The sequence below is a fragment of the Schistocerca cancellata genome, chromosome 3, assembly GCF_023864275.1.
Source record: "Schistocerca cancellata isolate TAMUIC-IGC-003103 chromosome 3, iqSchCanc2.1, whole genome shotgun sequence".
Lineage (NCBI taxonomy): Eukaryota > Metazoa > Arthropoda > Insecta > Orthoptera > Acrididae > Schistocerca > Schistocerca cancellata.
In genome coordinates, this window is record NC_064628.1 from 593,888,262 (window position 1) to 593,910,000 (window position 21,739).

At 44.9% G+C, this 21,739-nt stretch overlaps 1 protein-coding gene across 1 annotated transcript in view; it reads left to right on the forward strand.

The window, feature by feature from the left end:
- Positions 1-21,739, forward strand: part of LOC126175470 (surfeit locus protein 6 homolog) — an 82,173-nt gene that overhangs the window by 28,065 nt on the left and 32,369 nt on the right. The window contains exon 2 of the mRNA XM_049922284.1: positions 8,680-8,727. Within this exon, the coding sequence (XP_049778241.1) occupies positions 8,680-8,727 (48 nt within the window). The remainder of the gene's footprint in view (positions 1-8,679; positions 8,728-21,739) is intronic.

A 21,739-nucleotide genomic window follows, 5' to 3' on the forward strand; every position in this document is an offset into this window, starting at 1 on the left:
TGTTTTGTGAGTACTTGGTTAGCTACCACAGGGCCACAACCTTTGGAGCATTACTTCCTTTGCATGCTGTGTTCTGATACTTCTACTATTCCTTTCCCTCTCTGCCTCTCCATTGAATAGTTTTCTTGATGCTGACCCTGCTTGGACCTGATTTATGATCAGGCTTAGAGTTTCCACTTCTCGTGCATTCTACAACACATGGTCCCCCTTTGTTAGGTTTGGCATGACACCAATTTTTTTAAAATTCTCCAAAAATCATCCAGGGAAGGTCACCCACTGTGGTGTTTGCTCCACCTTTGTGCCCTTCCATCTGTGCACCCTTACCTTTAATACGGTAATACACCCTGAACCCAGCACAGTAGTGATCCCATTGGGAGGGGGGGCGTTGTCAAGTACCTGCACAATGGTAGCTGCCTGACCATTGAATTGTTGGTGCCTGAGCTAAAACCTCCCCATTTATGCCAAGGAGTAAGTGCCCGCCTTGACTGGGGCACAGGGACTTCGGGCAACGGATTATTTGCCAGGTAGCTGAGGCTGGGTGGCACTCATGGGGAGAGCCTCCATTTGGAGTGGGTGGCACCATGGCAGATCAGCTGCAAATGAAGCGGATCAAGTTATCTCCTGCTGGTGGCCTTACAGTCCCAGCAGTCTCTATGATAGGACAGTCCTCTTTCAAAGGAGAGAGATATGACCATAAAATGTTCCCTCCCTGCTACGCTGTGGGAGGAACATACAGCTAAGCAGTAAGCAGAGCAATACTCTCTGCAGTACTTGGTTAGTACAAGGACAGGTGGTGATTCCGTCTCGGCCATAAAGGGAGAACTTAGAAGACAAGTCTGGGAAAGTGGCAGCCATCTCTAAAATGAAAAGTGGATCAAGTTTGATCAAAATGGTATCCCCTGCCCAGACACTGGCACTGATCGCTTGTAACAAGCTGGGTGACATACCAGTGACTGTCACTCCCCACAAGAGACTAAATTTAATTCAGAGGCTCATTTTCCACAGAGATCTGCAATTAAAATCTGATGATGAGCTACTTGGCAACTTGGAGTGAAGGGATTGTACACATTTTCCATGGTATATGTAGGGGGCCAAAAGACAGTGTGGTTGCTACCAGTGCCTTCATCCTGTCTTTGAGGGTGATTTATTGCCTGAGAAGGTCAAAGTGATGGTATACCAATGTGGTGTGAAACCATATGTTCTCTCCCCTATGTGGTGCTTTAAGTGCTTGAAATTTAGCCACATGTCTTCCGTTGCAAAGCCCCATCTATATAGATTGTGGCCAAGTGCTGCATGTGAGTGCTGTCTGCGAGTCTGTGTCAACTGTGGAAAGCACCATTCTGTCTGCCCAATAGATTGCTTGGTTTCCCAGAGAAAAAAAAAAAAAAAACCAGAATACAAGACTCAGTTACTGAGAGGCCAAGAAGTAGTATGAGCAGTTGCACCCAGCATGTCAAACAGTGTCGTATGCTGCAGCTACGATGACGTCGCCTCCTTCGGTGACGGTACTCCTGCCCATTACACCTCCTTTAGTGGGTTCTGAGGGCTACTCAGTCATGCCTGCCTCCATGATGGTTGTGATGTCCCCTCTTGCTGCTTCCCCCACATCTACTTTGGGATCATGGCTTTCCGGCCACCAGGGACATTGGTCCTCACCTCCCAGCCAGAGACAAATCACCTTCCTTTGGCTTCTCTTGCCAGGAAGGGTTCCCTTGGGACACTTTCTTCCAAGGTTTCCCTAGTCTACAACTGGACACCAGCCAGTGGCTGAAGGAGCCACAGACTGCTAGTTGCAGGGCTTTGCGATCATCATATTTACCTGAAACTGATTCAGAGAAGCCGTGGCAATCATCAAAGTCCTCTAAGAAGATGAAAGAGAAGAAAATGTCCTCCAAGAAGGGCATTCCATTGACCCCCTGACATTACCATATCCCTCCTGATCCACTCCTGTGGCTGAGGTAGAGATTACAGCAGCCCCTGTGGCCCCAGTTCGCACAAAGCAATGGAACCTGGAGCCTATGTATATTGTTGCCATAATACCTCAACCAGTGACAGCAGGTGACCTAAGGTATAACCTGCCCCCTTGGTCCCTTCGTGGCCTCACTGTACATCAACAACTTTACTCTCCAATGGAATTGTAGTGGATTTTTCCATCACCTGCCTGAGGTACGACATCTTTTAAGCATTTCACCTGCCTTCTGTATTGCCCATCGGGAGACCTGGTTTTCAGCTATGCAGACCCCAGCCCTTCGTGGATACCGGGGATATTATAAGAATCTTGCTGCCTATGACAGGGTGTTGGATAGAGTTTGCACATATGTTCTAGACACTCTATGTAACAGATTCATACTTCTTAATACACCTTTGGAGGCTGCAGCTGTTCAGTTAAGAGCATTTCGAGGTATTATAAATGCAATGTTTATCTCCCTCCCAATGGTGAATTGTCTCAGAACATACTGTTTGCATTGATTTCTCAGCTCCCCCACCTTTCATAATCTTGGGCAATTTCAACGCCCAGAACTTTTTGAAGGGTGGAACCATGGCCATTGACATGATGACCTCAAAAATTTACTGGCACAACTTGACTTTTGATTCTTGAGTACTGGTACCCCTACACACTTTAATGTGGCACATGGACCTTCTCGACCATTGACCTTTCAATTTGCAGCCCTTGTCATCTTTCATCCATCCACTGGAGGGTCCATGATGACCTGTGTGGTAGTGACTATTTCCTGGTATTTCTGTCCCTCCCTCAGTGTCACTCCCCTGGATGTCTACCTCTTACTAAATGTCACCTGGAGCCATATAATGCTCCATCAGCGAGTGGAAATTCATCAGTGTCCTAGTCCACTGCCCTGATACAGCCCCAGTGCCAGACTGCATCCATAGCCAAATGTTCAAGCACCTACCAGTGGACTGTCAGAGTCATATCTTAGCCATTCTTAAATGCCTCTGGAGCGAGGGTCAGTTCCCATCGCAATGACAAGAAAGCAGCATTGTCCCAGTACTAAAAGTTGGTAAGTACCCACTAGGTCTCACCAATGTTCTCTGTATGTTGCTTGAATGCAGGGTGAGGTGGCAACTATGTTGCCTCCTTGAGGGTGGTTTTCGCCAACGTCTTTGCAGTACTGATAATCAGGTTTACTTCGAGTCTGCCATCCGAACAGCTTTTGCCTGATGTCAACACCTTATAGCTGTCTTTGACATGCAAAAGGCTGATGACACCACATCCTTGTTACCTAACAGAAATAGGGTCTCCAGTGTCCGCCCCTGATTTTCATAACTTCCTGTCGCACTCTACATTCCATGTTTGTGTTGGTGCTTCCCACAGTTAACTCCCATAGCCAAGAGAATGGAGTCCTGCAGGGCTCTGTATTGAGTGTCCCTCTCTTTCTGGTAGCCATCAATGGTCTAGTAGTAACTATGGTATCCCCAATATCACCCTCCTTGTATGCTGATGACTTTTGCATCTACTATTGCTCCTATAGTGTGGGTGTTGCTGAACGTCGACTGCAAGGCACCATACAAAAGGCGCTGGACTGCGCCCTCACCCATAGCTTTCGATTTTTCGCCACAAAGACTCGCGTCATGCACTTCTGTCACTGTCGTACCACTCACACATTCAACCATAACTTACCCTTGATGAGACTTATGTGGTGGAGGCTTATCACTTTTTAGGATTGCTCTTCGATTCTCGGTCAACATGGATTCCCCATCTTTGCCAGCTTAAGTGAAAGTTCTGGCCGCACCATAATACATTTTGCTGCCTGAGTAACATCAGCTGGGATGCAGATTGCACTACTCTTTTGAAGCTTTACAAAGTCCTGACACCATCCCACCTCAATTTTTGGCATCACCCTCAGCATTGCAGAAACTGGATCCAATACACCACTGCGAGTTTTCCATTGTGACAGGAGCCCTTCAGACTAGCCCTGTGAATAACTTACTTGTGGAGGCTGAGGTCCCTCCTCTATGGATCAGGTGCCAACAGCAGCTTGTCAGTTATGCTACCCACGTTCGCAGCTCTCCTAAGCATCTGAACTACCATATCTTCTTTTCAAAGACTGTAACCCATCTCCCATATGACGGACTCGATCAGGGATTACAATCGCAATCCACATCCGGTCTCTCCTGTCTGAACTTCAGTTGTTACTCTTCCACCTCTCCTCTGGACACACTCCCATACACCTCCATGGTGCGTCCCTTGGACACAGCTTTGTGTTGACCTATCACAAAGTCCGAAAGACTTGGTTCATCCCAAGGCCCTCCGCCGCCAATTTTGCTCCACCCTTGGTGCATCCCATGGTTCAGTATTAGTCTTTAACTGTTGGCTTGATGGTTGCTGGTCATGTAGGCTTTGCTTATACTCGTTACAGATGGCTGTAGTGTTTCCATTACAGAGTTGGTAGCCATCTCTCGGGCTCTTGAACATATCTGTTCGTGCACTGGTGGGTCCTTTCTGCAATCTGTCTACTAGTGCTACCCTCGCCATCCCTCACAGTCATTCCTATCCAGGATTCCCTGTATGCCCTTGAACAGTGTGGACACTCGGTAACCTTTGTATGGACCACATTGGGATCTTGGGCAATGAACTCACTGATAGCCTGGCCAAACTGGCCAGATGTAGGTGCCTAGAATATGGAATGGCTTGCTCTTACTTCATCAAACTAACTATGGGTGATAAAGGAGACTATGAATCTGTGCATTCTCTTGCAAGGACTTTATTGTCCTTTTCCACCTCCTCCCTGTGTTAGACTCCTAATCTCCCTAACTCACTACCCCTGATGTTAGGAAATGATGCCCCTACAGCTGACTTAGTTTTAAGTTTTATTCATGAAGCAGACTTTTGCTACCCTCTTTGAGGGAGGACCACTTAATCTTCTTGGTCCATTGAGGGGTTGGCAGAACACTCTGTTGCCTCCTCTGCCTAGACCAGACTGCAACTGTCTCTGGGCTTGGTGGTCCAGCCTAGTCCTCACCCTACCTGCTCTTTTACTCTTCTCCCCCTCCCTTCCTCTCCTCTTGTGTGGTCTGTTAGATTTGTTAATCTTTTGTCTCTCTGTGCTTCTGTTGCCGTGTCTGTGTTGCTAGTTTTTCCAATGCAGTCTCGGAGTAGAGTACCTCTGGTAAGTGGTGGGGGCAGGGGTACATATGTCCCCTCATTACACTCTGCTTTCAAGGGCTTCCAGCTGCTCCCTAGATGGGACACCTTGCATGCTTTTCTTCTTCTTTCTCTCTTTCTTCTTTTTCTCACTAGTCTCAGCTTCACTCACATTGGTAGCCCTTAGGGTTTTCTTCTCCTGGGTTTTGTGTGGTAGGCTACCTCCGCTCTACCAGTCTTCAATAATTTTAAGTCAGTGGCACAGTTGTTTATGTGGATGGATCCCATCAAGGCAATGCCCTTGGTTGTTTAGTGGTTTTTCCTGTTTAGATTTTCTAAACAATTTGCAGGTTATGATGCGGAGTTATATGGCATTTTGATGGCCCAGGAGGCAATTCAGAGGCATCACAGCAAAAAATTTCTCACCTGTTCTTATTCGCTCAGTGTGCTACAAGCCGTCCAGCATATGTACTTGGTAGACCAGTTGATTCAGGTCCTTCATGACATATGTCAGCGATTCCAACACCAAGGCAAGGAGGTATCGGGGTACAGGGAAGCGACATAGCTAACAATGCAGCCAAAGAAGCATCTCCGGTTGCTGTTGTACATCAGTGTGCAGTCCCCTTGCCCACCATCTTCACATCTGACAGAAGGGCCATGTGCCACAGAGGGAGACTGAATGATTGGAGATAGTGGACAACAAACAGCAATCACTCAAATCAACAACGTAGACATGGTGGGCTTCTTGCCAGCCCCAAAGGTGGAAGGAAGTGCTTCTCTCCACATTGCGCATAGGCCTTTAACACGTGGATTCCTCCTTGGGCAGTATCCAGCTAGTGAACTGTTGGGCCTCATCTCCCTAAAGTACTGGAGAGGAGATATGGACTTTAATGCAGTATAAACAGCTCTGCTTGTGGGTACAGCTGACTGTAGTGGTGCTGAGACCATGTTGTTGAGTGCCCCATATCCAAAACCATCTTCCATTAGGGTTTTATTCCAGTCTTTCCTTATCCCTTGGAATTTGTGAGACAATAGCCTAGGTCCACATGCTATCCATTTGTCCTACTGCATGTCCTTTCACCTACATTTCACATTTGTCCTACTGCATGCCCTATCACCTACATTTCACTATCATAGCAGTCTTAATTACACCTTCCACTTCAGTCTGTTCCATGACACATTTGTTTGTTTGCCTCTCTCTAGTAATTATCCCCGACACTCATCTCTCCATTGCTCTCTTTTCAACCCTCAGTTGTTCAGTGGCTATTTATAAATAAAGCCCATGTCTTTATGCCACAAGTCAAAACTACTAATACACACAGATGCTTAACTTTCCTTTTCAAGCATATTAGAAACTTAATTTTGCAATCTGATTTAGTTTATCAAAAACAGTCCAAACCATTTTTAGAATTCCGTTTAATTCTTTTTCTTTCCATGTCGCTATCATCAGTTGTCATAAATACAGAAATTCTTTAGACAGTTCTCTGACTTCTTTTGACATTCACACTGTTTGCTTTTAAGTGTGTTGGTTACACATTATTTTAGTCTTATGTTAATTGATTTTTGAGCTTACTTCCAGATTTGCTTTTTATGCTCTTCCATTCATTGTCAAGTTTATCTAATTAAGAAACAAACATGTCATCAGGAAAACAAGTGTTGATTAGATATGTTCCTTAATACATCTTCCTTCTTTGTTTACCCAGTTTAAGAATCTGGGAACAACCTCTAGGACTGCTGCGGAATTTTTGTTGATATGTAATCTGCTTGCCAATCTCCTCTTTCAATTTTGAATTTTCCATCATATTGATGACTAAGTCTTCCATCATTCTGATGATTAAGTCTATTGGAAACTGTAGCTCTGACATATATATTCTTCAGTATTCTAATAGTTTGAATCGGTGCATTGCTTCTTAAGAGCGATTAAGTCTATTGGAAACTGTAGCTCTGACATATATATTCTTCAGTATTCTAATAGTTTGAATCGGTGCATTGCTTCTTAAGAGCTGTTAGAGTAGATTTTGTTGAAACTGAGCCAGTGGCTTTTTCAAAATCTGTCAATTCTATACAAAGAGGCAATCCATACTTGTTGCTCTGCTCTGTAATTTCATTTGTGAGTTCCAATTGGGCGATCATGATACGTCCACTTCTGATGCCAAGTTTTTTCTGTGCGTTATGAAAATCCATTCCCTTAAGAGTTCCAAGTAGCCAACCATATTGCTAGACATTTTTCTTCTCGTATGGTGGATAAGCGAAAATAATGTTGTTGATGAGCACCAGGACTTATCTGAATCCAGGGAAATATGGAACCTGACACAATAATCAAAAAGGGAAGTAAAGGTGTCTACTGTGAAATTCCCATGCATTCAGTTACCTTGTCTTTTCTCTATTGGGGGAGGGGGAAAGGGGGAGAACATATGTCAGTAGGAAAATATGTGGAGGGATAGAATAACACTTAAACTCATTAAATTGATTTCCTCGGTATTTAGATGCCCTATTCAACTTTCCTGCCTTGTAAAATATGGCAACATTTTAACGAGAAGGCTTGCTTGATTTTGGTGCAGGTGATTTCAGTGTGTGACTAATTTTTAGTATTCTTGCCTGATGATAACACATTGTCAGACAGCAGGTTGGTTAAATGGCTTGTGTGATTTATCCTAGAAATGATGCACAATTGCACCCACATTATAATGATACATGCCTCAGGTGTCCAGCTTTGGTTAAGAAGGCAGCCACCTTTTTCCAGAAACCAGTGCAATATCAGCTCATCTGCCTTTTGTCATCACTTCATTAACAAAGCATGCATCAGATTTTACACATGGTTTTATGTTCAACTTATTCTCGAAGTTCTGTATCGTTTACTCATCGATGAACTGTAGCCTTGTATTAGGGTACCTTGTTGCATTTATAGACAGGATGGCATTTTGATGTTTTACTGGTTATTGGATGTGCTGTTGGATGTTTGTGGTGTAAATTTCCTTGTTATGTGGATCTAGAGCAGCTGTGTAAGTTGATAACAAGGATTGTTGTAGAGCTTATACTTAGTGTGTCTCGTCCACACTGCTCTTATGCCTGCATTTTATTGCTTTAAATTTTTGTGTTGTTTAAAATGGTTTGATTTATTCCTGCCACATAACTCTGGTCATTACTTAAGGGGTCTTTCCATGTCAAGTGACCTAAATTTAGATAAGCCCCCTAAGAAGCTCAAGTCTAAATGTGTCTTCTTGTATTGTAAATGGACTTTGTAATGTTTGTAATGACAGCGATGGTGATTCTGTCGCTGTACATACTGTTTGTAACCCTTCTTATACAGTCTTCAGTAAGCTCATCTGTGTTGTATTTTATTCAAAGCATGGGGGAGGGAGAGATTTGGTAGAATGAGACAGCATCTGTAAATTCATATCTTTCTTTGATGTATTGTATAATTTTTTGCATTATATTAGGCAGAAAATAGAAAATACAAGAGTTTATTTATTGTCAATATACCTCAAGCTTTCATTCAGAATGCTTGTTTCATATAGGTGCCTAGAGAACTTATTGTCCTTTCTTTTATGCATAAAGGAATTATTTGTTCATTTCAGAAGATGAAGGTACAGAGAGGCCCACGGCTGCCCATCCTAAGAAAAAGAGTAAGTACTTTTATCTAGTATATCTTTAACAGTTGCCATCAGTCACATATGCTATTTATGCATTTAAAGGATGAGCTTTTCTCAGTGTTTAGCTAATTCTGGATAATGTATCATACATCACTAATCAGAAATTAAATAATATTAATGTGAATTCTGATATTTATTGGTAACTCAGAGTTTTGTAGTAATATTTGTTGCCTTTTATTTACTTTATTATTGTGCCAGATGGAAAAAACACTCATTAGCACAGTGGTGGGTTCTTGGATTAACTTCTGGAGGAGGCATAGTTTATACAACAACACATACAAAATGTTAGATCACATTATTATAACCTGAACAAGATGAAATATTTAACTTTGAAACAACTCATGTCCACAAAACAGTTTATGTATATTTGTTCTTCTCACAGAACACTAACTTGTCACTTTATACAGTACAGAATAATGGTGTCTTCACTCAAGGTACAATTGATTATAAACTTTGCTACATATTTCTGTCTAATAAAACTCTCATGCTGCTGGCTCTGCAGTGAGACAATTATGTTGTCTTCGCCAATGATTGCAGAGTAGACTGAGATGCACTCCATTCTGATGCAAGTAGGTCTGCAACAGCAGCAGCAGCAGCAGTGTATGAAAACTTTTTAGGTCGTGTTTATACTCTTGTCTCTCATTCATTACTATGTGTTCTTGTGGTTTCGTTGTGGGGACCATCTTTGTCATGGTACCTTATTGTTCAGATAATGCCACCACATTCTTTCCCTTCCCCCTCCCCCCTCCCCCTGCTCAAACCTCCACACCATCATGTGACAGTTGCAGGGAGGGGTAGTGGGGTGGGGGAGACTCCTGAACGCAGATGTAGATAAGGAGACAGAGAGGGGAACGACAGCCAATGGCAGCTCCCTATCTGCAACCAAAAAAATGGGCATAGGTTGCACACTCACATCCAGTGACACGGATGCTTTGATCAAGTTGAAGCAATTGGAACTCCTTGGCCAGTGTGATGACTGTCTGGGGCAGCACCTCCATAGACAGTAGCTTAGTCTGCAGGACGGACAATGACAGCAGTGGCACAGTGTCAGTATCCATTGGCATCATGTTGAATGGTTGCTGGCCAAGAGACGTGGAGATGTCTGCTGTGCGAACCCCAGTGGCATGCTGGGTCTGTGGCTAAACATTCTGCAACAGAATCATTGACATAAGAGCAGTGCAGCTGTTTCTGGTGACACCATTGCATTCCAGCAAAACCGTAAACAATGTAAAAAGAACGCGCCAAGACCTTTGTGATGCCACCATGCTTCCAAATCTGTTTCTTGCTAAAATCTTTAAAGAAGACTTTGTCTGACCCAGCAGAACAAATTGATTCTGGGTTTGGTGCAGAAGATGTAATGGTGATGACAGCCATGTAATAATTCTGGCGATGACTTCCCATCACATGGCAAGGAGAGGTAGGAGGAAAGAAAAGTCATGAGGCTTGTTTCCATGTATGGTAGGAACGGAGTTTCTCCATATGACTTTTGAATGTTCAAAAGAACCGTTTAGCTTTACCGATAGACTGAGGACGAAAAAAAGGAGCAGTTGTAACATGTTGTATCCCGTTGGTGGTACAGAACTGTTGAAAATTGGCTGATGTTAATGGCAGTCTGTTGTCTGAGAAAAGGACCATGGAAGACCTTCATGGAAAAAAAGAAGACCAGGCCACTACCGGACTAGCACTAGTGGTGAATGTCATGGTAACAATAAAAGAAAATGTATCGTATGAATCTACTAGGAACAACCATTGTGTGTTCCAGAATGGCCCCGCAAAATCAATGTGGTTGAGTTGCCACTATCTAGACGAAAGTGACCTCACAAAAAAACATTTTAGTGGAGCTGGTCGATGTTCCACACAAACATTATAATAAGAGGTCATTTGCTCAATCTGGGCATCTACACACAGCCAAGTACAATACCAGGTGAGTTGCTTTGTGGGAACTACATGCCGTGACATAGGTGCAACAAGGACAAAACTTTGTGCTGGTGGGAGTGAGAAATCACAACTCGTGAATCGTCATAGTTTGTATGCAACAGCAGAACACCTGTGTGTGGCAATGCAAAAAATAGTGATGCTCCACTCAGGAAGAATTTAGTTTGAACTACAGAGCCACCCATGGCACACTTATTGCAAAACTATCTGAAGAGCTGGGTCAAAAGTAGTTGGTGCAGCAACATGGCAAAAATTGAGAGGAAAATTTTGAAGAATTTCAAAACCCTGAATATTAACTTGATAATATGATTCCTCAGATGAATCAAATGCCATGTTGGTACCGATTGGTAACAGAATCAAGAGGTCAGCTTCAGAGTTGGGCATTGGTCCTGTACAGCAACTCTGTTGATAATCAGACGTCATAGCCCAATATTGAAGTTTTTGTGCTGTCTGTGGTGGGATGGGCTTGGAATGATTCAAAAAAGCTGTTAAAGGCTGATGATATATAATCAAATAGAGCTTCTGACCATACAAATATTTGTGGAACTTGGTAACACTGTAGATAATGGTGAGTACCTCGTTTTCAAGTTGACTGTAATTGTACTATCTTTTGTTGAGAGTTTTCAAGGCAAAAAGAATTGGCCTATCAGATGAACTAATTCAGTCGGAGAGCAAGCTCAGATTTGGTAAGATGCATTCACAGCTAACTCAGGAGGCATAGCTGGATCAGAATGAATCAGACAATGATGACTTAATAACATGTCCTCTAACTGCTGAAATGCATCCTGACATTCTTGAGACTATACAGTGGGAACACCATTCCAGTGCAGATGGTCCAGTGGAGCAGTGTGCAATGTTTGCAATGAACTTAATGTAATATTTAAGCTTTCCAGTGACAGCTTGGAGCTCGTTAATGTTACGTGGTACCAGCACTTCATTACTACCTGAAAAGTGTGAATTAGTGGGATGAACACCCAGTGCATGTGTGACATGTCCGTTAATATTGAAGGTGTGGTTTTCCTTGTTGCACTGTAAGCTACCTGCAAAGAACTTCAAGGAAGTAGTTCAAATTTGCAGTGTACAACTTGCGACAACAGTATTGTCCAAATAGTTTGTGCATGAGGGGAATTTTGCTGTTAATTGTTCCAGGAACAGTTAAAATAAATAGTAAAAGTACAAATCCAATGGTAATTAGTAGTGTTAAGAGAAAAAAGATTTAGATAAAATTATGTGGGTTGATTGGGAGTGCACAGCTTGCTATACCTTGTGAATATATTTTATTCCCCCCCCCCCCCCCCCCCCCCCCCTCCGCCCCCGCCCCATCCGAACCACTATTATCAAATGGTATAATCCATGAATCATAATTAGGCCAGTTACGTACTACTGTTGTATAAGAAAGATATCACCTGGGATTAGTATCTGTACTATTTATTTCACTATTTCATGAACAATAGCTAAATTTCCACCTATATTATAAATTACAAATGGTTCATGTGCTATAGTTCCTAATCCACTTAATGTACTACTTGTGGTAAAAGAAGCTTCTAATCCAACCGGTATTAAATCAGTAGAAATAAATTTAACATAACAATAATCTGGTGGATTGTGAAATTGAGCTTTAGATAAAAATTGACGTAATTGCTTAGAATACCTTTGGGATGCAGATGTAATATAATGTTTACCATAAACATTACCTTGAGCATCTTTAACATCTTGCCACCTGTGTCCATAACCACACACTTGAAATAGATGAGTATTAATAAAATGTATATCACCATTTTTAATAGCCTCTATACTTTTCCACGTAAAAGTGTAATAATTGATCCATGCTGTCAGTACCACCATCAGTACCATTATTATTATTATTTCCAGAAGAACAAATTTGTGTAGAATGTTCTTCAGCCATTTCTACTCTGTTACCTGAAGTATCTTTACATGGTTGCTTATATTCTACCAGACCAGGCTGAGGATCTTCTTCAGCTTTCCATTTTAATCCAAAATGTTTATCTGTTTCCGCAACAGGTGGAGCATTTAATTGACCACTGTCATATGCTTCTTAAATAATATCTCATGGTTCTTGTGGTTCATCATCTTAATTAGTAAACAGATCGACCATGGTGTCAAGTACTTTATCTGCAATAGAATTCTCACAAACACCACCAGCAGTAGCATGGGTAGCAGATGTAGCTGATCTTCTTCCTATTGCAGTCCACGAAGAACAAGTTGCACCTGTCTTTTTGTCTTTCCATGTTTTCGACTTAGGCATTATGTCCCCATTGTCACTGAAATACAACTGAACACCTGCTTCATATTTCCATCCTTTTATACCCATATTTGTTTGGATAGCCTTGACTCGTCACTTGCGAACAGCAGCCCATGAACCCTCCCTCCATGTCGACCCTGATGTCAGCAGTGCTCTATGCGCAATTTTAAAACATTTCATTTGAATATTAGTACAATCACCACTAAAAATACATTTTAATTGTCTAAATGATCCAGGGTCAAAATTAGGATCATCCATACATATTTTCACAAGCTGCGGCATGGTCATGAATAAAACAGTGACCCAAATATAGAATAAATTTCTTTTACTTCATGTCTATGGTCACATATTCTTGTCATCAGACTACCAGTTTTGGTCAGTAATGACCATCTTCAGATCTGTTTTATAAAAACATGTCCTAATATACTGGAGCCATAGTTGCATTGTAAAATGTTAATGCTGACGTTGTGTTTAACATTTGATGATGCCACTATGGTTCCAGTATATTAGGACATGTTTTTATAAAACAAATCTGAAGATGATCATTATAGATCAAAACCGGTAGTCTTACGACAAAAATAGACATGAAGTAAAGGAAACTTATCCATACATATTAAACGTTTAACTGCACATTCAATCAACCCAAAAGTAAAATGTTTATTATTTTTAATTACACCAACCAGTATTAATCATAGCACTTGGTATTAAATGGGCAAATATAGATTTGAAACTATTTGGTTGACCTATTAACTGAGTGCAATTCCTTTTTCCATTTGTTTTGTTTAATACACTATACGGTATACATATAAAATCATAAAAATAACCCAGTCACTTCCAAATTGATTCTAGTAAATGTTTAATTATATCTAAAGGTTCTCTTTCATTGAAGTAATAGGAATCAAATTGTGTATATGCTTGAATATATACTAAATGTACTACCTTTGCATTCAAAAGATAATTATAAAATTGCCCTACAGAAAAATCACTTGACATAATTTGAATATGTTTTGTAACATTTGAAAAAATATTAACATTTCAAGTATGTAAAGAAATATTATTCCTCCGAAATAATGTACTTTGTATCTTGTTAATTAGAACAGTAACATGATTTTCTGCAATATTAACTAATCCTGAAAACGTGTATTTTTGGTAATTTGATCTGGGTTTATATTGTCCAGCTAAATTCGTGTACTGGTTATCAAGTTCTGGACTGCTATTTAGTTGATATGTCATTGCCAGGAGATCCTATGGATAGTCTGGTTGCCTGTAATAATAAAATCCAGGCTGCTTATCGCAAACAAATAAAACACACACACACACACACACACACACACACACACAAAACTGAAACCACATTGTGCGTGAGTCACGTTTGTGTGTGTGTGTGTGTGTGTGTGTGTGTGTGTGTGTGTGTGGGCACGCGCACGCCTATATCTCTTGTTGAGGAAGGCCTTAATGGCCGAAAGCTTTATTTATCTGTGACAGGTCTTTTTGTTGTGCCTGTTTGCGACTCAGCATCTCTGCTACATGGTATCAACTTTCCTTTTCATAATTATGTTACATTACATCCTGGGTTTTCTATTGTTTGATTTTTCTGGACTGCTTGAGTCACTTTCGAATTGGGATTCTCCAAATTCACATACAGTTGTATTTCCCTTAAATTAGCTTCGCACCAAACATTGTGTGGTAACATTCTCTGTCCATTGTAAAACTGACAAATCATGAATACATTTTCTGGTTTGTCTGACCTTGACAAAGAAACCTATCCATCTTGGTTTTGCAAAGAAATACTTCAGGAGATCGATTTCTCCATCGGTGTCAGCCCGATGACTCTTGTAAATTTGACCTGACCAAAGATAGAAGCGATGCTGTTTTGGAAGACACATCTGCATGATCCATTACGTTGTTTGCAGTTGTGAATGAAGTGGATGTGTTCACTATTACTTCCTGCCTTTTTGAGAAAGACAAAGACGAATTTACCATGTTTTGTGTTTTTTGTGAATTTTCTATAAAAAAACTAATTATTTTATAATGGTGTTGATATTTGTCTTGCCAGAAGATAATGTGTGTCCAATTGCTTTGGAATTTGAACACATTGCAGAAATTAATGAAATATTCTGGTTTTTTGGAGTGGTTCTATTTGCCCTGTATAAAATTCTCTATTTTGAATAGTGAGTTCGTATATTTTTTGATAATGTGGATATATAACCATGCGAGGAATCTGTACATTCTTGTTCTGATTGATATAACTTAACAATTTTAATTAGTAGAGTTATAATTCCTACATTTTCTGCTTGTGTCTATATGTGTGCGGACGGATATGTGTGTGTGTGCGCGAGTGTATACCTGTCCTTTTTTCCCCCCTAAGGTAAGTCTTTCCGCTCCCGGGATTGGAATGACTCCTTACCCTCTCCCTTAAAATCCACAGCCTTTCATCTTTCCCCCTCCTTCCCTCTTTCCTGATGAAGCAACCATGGGTTGCGAAAGCTTGAATTTTGTGTGTGTGTTTGTGTTTGTGTTTGTGTGTCTATCAACATACCAACACTTTCGTTTGGTAAGTTACATCATCTTTGTTTTTAGATATATTATAAATACATTTGTTAACAAATTTTACGTTTATTCTTTCTCCAAATGTTGCTTTTAAACATACATTGCAAAAAAGAATTGAACTCATTTGCAACATTGTTTCAAACATATTATTAACATTTTTACATCTAATTTCAATTGTTTGAAAACTATAATGATCTTTACTTGGAGAATAAGTTGACTGGATAGAAGGTCTGATACTGACGTGTGTGTGTGTGTACATAGTTATTTCATTCAATACATTGTTAGCTTTCCTATTAACAATTTCATTTATGTAACATTCAGAACATAGTGCTTATAATAATTGTGGCTTAGAAATATTACTCTTGTGAAAATTACAAAAAACATGTCATTTTCCAATATTACGTACTGCATTCTTTTAATTTCCAGTCAAAAGCCCATTGGAAACTATTATCGTTAGTTTACATATCATCAGTTGTGTGTCCAATAACTTTACGAATGCATGAATTAAAAACATGTTTCCCCCCTGCGGGTTCGGGGGTTAGAATAGGCCCACGGTATTCCTGCCTGTCGTAAGAGGCGACTAAAAGGAGTCTCAAATGTTTCGGCCTTATGTGATGGTCCCCTCTCGGGTTTGACCTCCATCTTTCTAAATTATTCCGAAGAGCGAGCCAATTGGGGAAGGGCGCCTTACGTGGTGCACTGTATCCGTCGTGCATTGAGACCTTTAGCCGGCTTTTTCGTCGTTGCAATGGTGTCCCGCTCGTTTTCCATCTCTTGGGCGAGGATACGTCCCTGGGTGCGATTCCCACGCTGCACTCTGCAGTGTTTCTTTTAACTGCGACGACGACCTTGGACAGTTTTGCACCTAAGATCCAGCACGGTAGCCAGTCCGTTGTGGTGGGGCCGCCATGTACCCTCTTGGTTGTAGCCCCCTGACAACACAGGGATCGCTCTACTGATGCCTGCGCCGTTAACTCCCCATGTATGCCAAGGGGTAGATGCCCGTCTCCCTGGGGCATCAGGACTCCCGGCAATGGACATCCTGCCAGGTGGCTATTGCTGCGGCTGGGTGGCGCCCGTGGGGAGGGCCCTTGGTCGGAGTAGGTGGCATCAGGGCGGATGACCCGCAATGAAGCGTGGTACATCATCTCTCGCTGGCGGCCAGCCGCCAGCAGTCTCTAAGCGTTCTCGGGCTCAATTTAATGCCGAAAACGTTCCCCTCTCTGGCCACGCCAGGGGAGGAGCGTAAGTCTCAGGATGGAGGTAATAGTTATTTGCCCCGATTCTTAGTTTGTACGAGAGCTGATGGGGAGTCTTTTCTCTCCACAAAGCCTCAGTTCTTTGTCGAGCATTTAGAGGACAAGTTTGGGGAGGTGGAGGGCTTGTCAAAAATGCGCTCTGGATCGGTCCTGATCCAAACGGCATCCTCTGCCCAGTCACGACGGTTGCTTGCTTGTGACAAGTTGGGGGATGTTGCTGTTACGATCACGCCACATAAGAGTTTAAATATGGTTCAGGGAGTTATTTATCATAAGGACCTTTTGCAGTCTGATGATTAGCTGCGCACCAACTTAGAGCGCAGGGGTGTACATTTCGTCTGACGCGTTCATCGGGGTCCGAAGGAAAATTAGATAGCTACCGGTGCCTTCATCTTGGCCTTTGAGGGTGATACGCTACTGGAAAAGGTCAAGGTGATGGTCTACCGATGTGACGTCAGGCCCTATATTCCTCCCCCGATGCAGTGCTTCAAGTGCTGGAAGTTTGGCCATATGTCTTCCCGCTGCACTTCCAGCCTCACATGTCGAGATTGCGGACGCCCGTCTCATCCCGATACTCCATGTGCCCCGCCTCCCATCTGTGTCAACTGCGGGGAGCACCATTCACCTTGCGCGCCTGACTGCAAAGTCTTTCAGGAAGAGCGCAAAATCATGGAATATAAGACCCTGGACCGGCTGACCTATACTGAGGCCAAAAGGAAATATGACAGACTCCAGAATGACATCTTCTTATGCAGCTGCTACGACAACTGTGCTAGCCCCATCAGTTTCGAGACTTCCAGCCAGCTCGATAAGCAGTAAGACTCCTCCTGCCCCCTTGCCCGTGGGGGGCTCTACCCAACCGGTTGCTCCTGCACCACCTACCTCAGGAGCAACCTCCTCCCAGCCGTCGGGGACGTCCGTCCCCGCTTCTCAGCCGGAGAAGCGTCTAACTTCTTCGGCTACTCTCGCCCGTAAGAGTTCCCTTGGGACCCTCCCTTCCCAGGGTTCCACCAGCGGGAAGGATGACGGCCGCCAGTGGCATAAGTCCTCACCAGCGGCCGGGCGTAGGGCTTCACGATCCTCCTCTGTCCCGGAGACTGAATCGGTGAAGCCTTCCCAGCCGGTGCAACTCAAGGTTCAGCGAGAGAAGTCCAAGAGAAAGACCTCTAAGGCCAAAGAACTTGCGGTGGCACCAACCCCACCCCACCTTTCGCGCTCTGCGTCTGAGGATGAAGTCGAGATTCTAGCGTCCGCTGAGGACCTTGATCTCGCTGGTCCCTCAGACGCCATGGATGCCTCTCGTACGGGTACTGAATCGGTGGCAGTGATTGAACAAGCGGCGTAAATTGCCTTCCCAGTCCTTTCACGCCTTTCTCAGCCATGGACAATATCATCCTCCAGTGGAACTGCGGCGGTTTTTTCCACCATCTAGCTGAGCTTCAACAACTTATCAGCCTTCACCCTTTCTTCTGCATTGCTCTTCAGGAAACTTGGTTTCCAGCAATGCGAACCCCCGCCCTCCGTGGCTATCGGGGTTATTATAAGAACCGGGCAGCATATGAAAGGGTGTCGGGTGGCGTCTGCCTCTATGTCCTTCACACTCTGCACAGCGAGTCTGTCCCTCTCCAAACACCTTTAGAGGCTGTCGCTGTTCGGGTGTGGACGCCAAAGGCTGTTACTGTCTGCAGTCTTTACCTTCCACCGGATGGTGATGTCTCGCAGCATGTCCTGGCTGCGCTGATAGCCCAATTGCCGCCACCTTTCTTGCTATTGGGCGACTTCAACGCCCATAACCCTCTGTGGGGTGGGTCAGTGGCAACAGGTCGAGGCGTCATCGTTGAGCATTTATTGTCGCAGCTCGATCTCTCGATTTTAAATGATGGTGTCTTCACACACTTCAGTGTGGCGCATGGCACATACTCCGCCATTGACCTTTCAGTCTGTAGCCCTAGCCTCTTACCGTCTGTCCAATGGAGTGTGCATGACGACCTGTGTGGTAGTGACCACTTTCCGATCTTTCTGTCACTACCACAGCGTCACTCTTCTGGGCGCCCTAGCAGATGGGCTATGAATAAGGCTGACTGGGACTTGTTCTCCTCCACTGCCGCTCTTGAGTTTCTCTCTAATGACGACATTGATGCGGTGGTTCAATCGGTCACCACCGGCATCGTTACTGCCGCCGAATCTGCCATTCCCCGATCTTCTGAGTCCCCTCGGCGGAAGGCTGTGCCTTGGTGGTCGCCTGAGATCGCTGAAGCGATTAAAGATCGCCGGTGGGCGCTCCAGCGTCACAAGCGACATCCCTCCTTAGACCACCTTCAAACGGCTGCGTGCGCGGGCCAGCCTCCTTATCCGCCAAGGCAAGGAGGAGTGCTGGGAGCGGTATGTGTCCACCATTGGCCTTCATGTCACTCCTTCGCAGGTCTGGGCCAAGATTCGACGCGTCTACGGCTATCGGACCCCTGCCAGCGTCCCTGCGCTCTCACTGAATGGAGCAGTTTGTACTGACTCCGACGTCATTGCCAATTAGCAGAGCATTTTGCTATGAGTTCCGCTTCTGCGAATTACCCCCAGGCCTTCCGCTCCATTAAAGAGCGGATGGAACGTCGGAGCGTTTCGTTTCGCACCAACCACCCAGAATCTTACAATGCTCCATTCAGTGAGTGGGAATTTCGCAGTGCCCTAGCTGCTTGCCCTGATACCGCTCCTGGGCCAGATGGCATCCACTGTCAGATGCTGAAACACCTTTCAGTGGACTGCCAGCGGCGCCTTCTCGATCTTTACAACTGTCTTTGGGTCGAGGGGGTGTTTCCGTTGCAATGGCGGGAAGGCGTTGTCATCCCCGTTTTGAAACCTGGAAAGACCCCTCTGGAGGTGGACAGCTACCGCCCCATTAGCCTCACCAACGTCCTTTGTAAGCTTCTCGAACGGATGGTGAGCCGGCGTTTGAATTGGGTACTGGAGTCTCGGGGCCTTCTGGCTCCGTCTCAGGGTGGGTTCCGGAAAGGCCGCTCCGCCGCCGACAGTCTGGTGAGCCTGGAGTCGGCCATCCGTACTGCCTTTGCCCGCCGTCAGCTCCTGGTCCCTGTCTTTTTCGACATGCGGAAGCCGTACGATACGACATGGCGTCATCACATCCTTTCTACGCTTCATGGATGGGGTCTTCGGGGTCCTCTGCCGCTTTTTATCCGCAATTTCCTGTCGTATCGTACCTTCCGCATGCAAGTCGCAGCCTCCTATAGTTCCACCCACGTCCAGGAGAACGGTGTGCCACAGGGTTCTGTTTTAAGTGTCTGCCTGTTTTTAATAGCCATTAACGGGCTCGCTGCGGCCGTGGGAAATTCTGTCTCTGCTTCCCTGTATGCTGACGACTTCTGCCTTTATTACAGCTCTACTGGCATTGCAGCTGTTGAACGTCAGCTACAGGGCGCTATCCGTAAGGCGCAGTCTTGGGCTGTAGCACATGGGTTTCAGTTTTCGGCAGCCAAGACCCGGGTTATGCATTTCTGCCGATGCCGAACAGTCCATCCTGAGCCGCGGCTTTATCTTGCCAACAAACTCCTTGCTGTGGTGGAGACCCACAGGTTTTTGGGGGTGGTTTTCGATGCCCGGTTAACTTGGCTGCCTCATATCCGGCAGCTTAAACAGACGTGTTGGCGGCATCTAAACGCTCTGAGATGCTTGAGCCACACCCGCTGGGGCGCCGACCGCTCTACCCTGTTGTGGCTCTACCAGGCATTAATCCAGTCCCGTCTGGATTATGGGAGCCTGGCTTATGGCTCAGCATCCCCATCTGCGTTACGGGTGCTGGACCCAATTCTCCACAGCGGGATACGCCTTGCCACTGGTGCTTTCCGCACCAGCCCTGTAGACAGCGTACTAGTGGAGGCAGGTGTACCTCCACTGCGGTTCCGGCGCCAACGTTTGCTGGCCGCTTATGCTGCCCATGTTCTAAGCTTGCCCGGGCATCCAAATTATCGTGTCCTGTTCCCGCAGTCAGTCGTCCATCTGCCAGACCGTCGGCCCCGGTCGGGTTGTCCGATCGCCGTACACGTCAAGGAGCTTCTCTGCGGGCTTGGGTTTTTCCCTGTTCCACCTCCTTTCCGGGCGCCTCTGCGTACACCCCCGTGGTGTGTTCCTCGCCCTTGCCTTCGGCTCGACTTGGCACAGGGCTCGAAGGACTCGGTCCCTCCAGAGCCCTTCCGCCGCCGCTTTTATTCCATCCTGGCCACGTATCAGGGCTCTGGAATTGTTTACACCGACGGTTCGATGGTTGCTGGTCGTGTCGGGGACCATTCCGAACAACGGTCCTTGGCGGCTGGCTGCAGCGTTTACACTGCTGAGCTAGTAGCCATCTTTCGAGCCCTAGAGTATATCCGCTCCTGCTCAGGTGAGTCCTTAGTTATCTGTAGCGATTCCCTGAGCGGTTTACGAGCTCTCGACCAGTGTTTTCCTCGTTCTCGTTTGGTGATGGCTATCCATGAGTCCCTGCATACTCTTGCACGTTGCGGCCGCTCTGTGGTCTTTGTGTGGACCCCTGGTCATGTCGGTATCCCGGGCAATGAACATGTTGACCGCCTGGCAAAAGAGGCCACGAGTAAACCATCTCTGGATGTTGGCCTCCCAGAGGCTGATTTGCGGGCAGTCCTCCGCCGAAAAGTTTTTGCGCTTTGGGACGCTGAATGGCGCGATCGGATTACACCCAATAAACTCCGTGCCATTAAGGAGACGACGACTGTGTGGCGGTCCTCCATGCGAGCCAACCGCAGGGATTCAGTCGTCCTTTGTCGGCTCCGCATTGGCCACTCCCGGCTAACACACAGTTATTTACTGCGCCGTGAGGACCCTCCTGTATGTCGCTGCGGGGCGGCTTTGACGGTGGCCCACATTCTGTTGGCCTGCCCCCTTTTAGCTGTGGTCAGGCAGACATTTGCGCTGCCTGATATGCTCCCTGCCGTTTTATCTGATGACCCTGTTA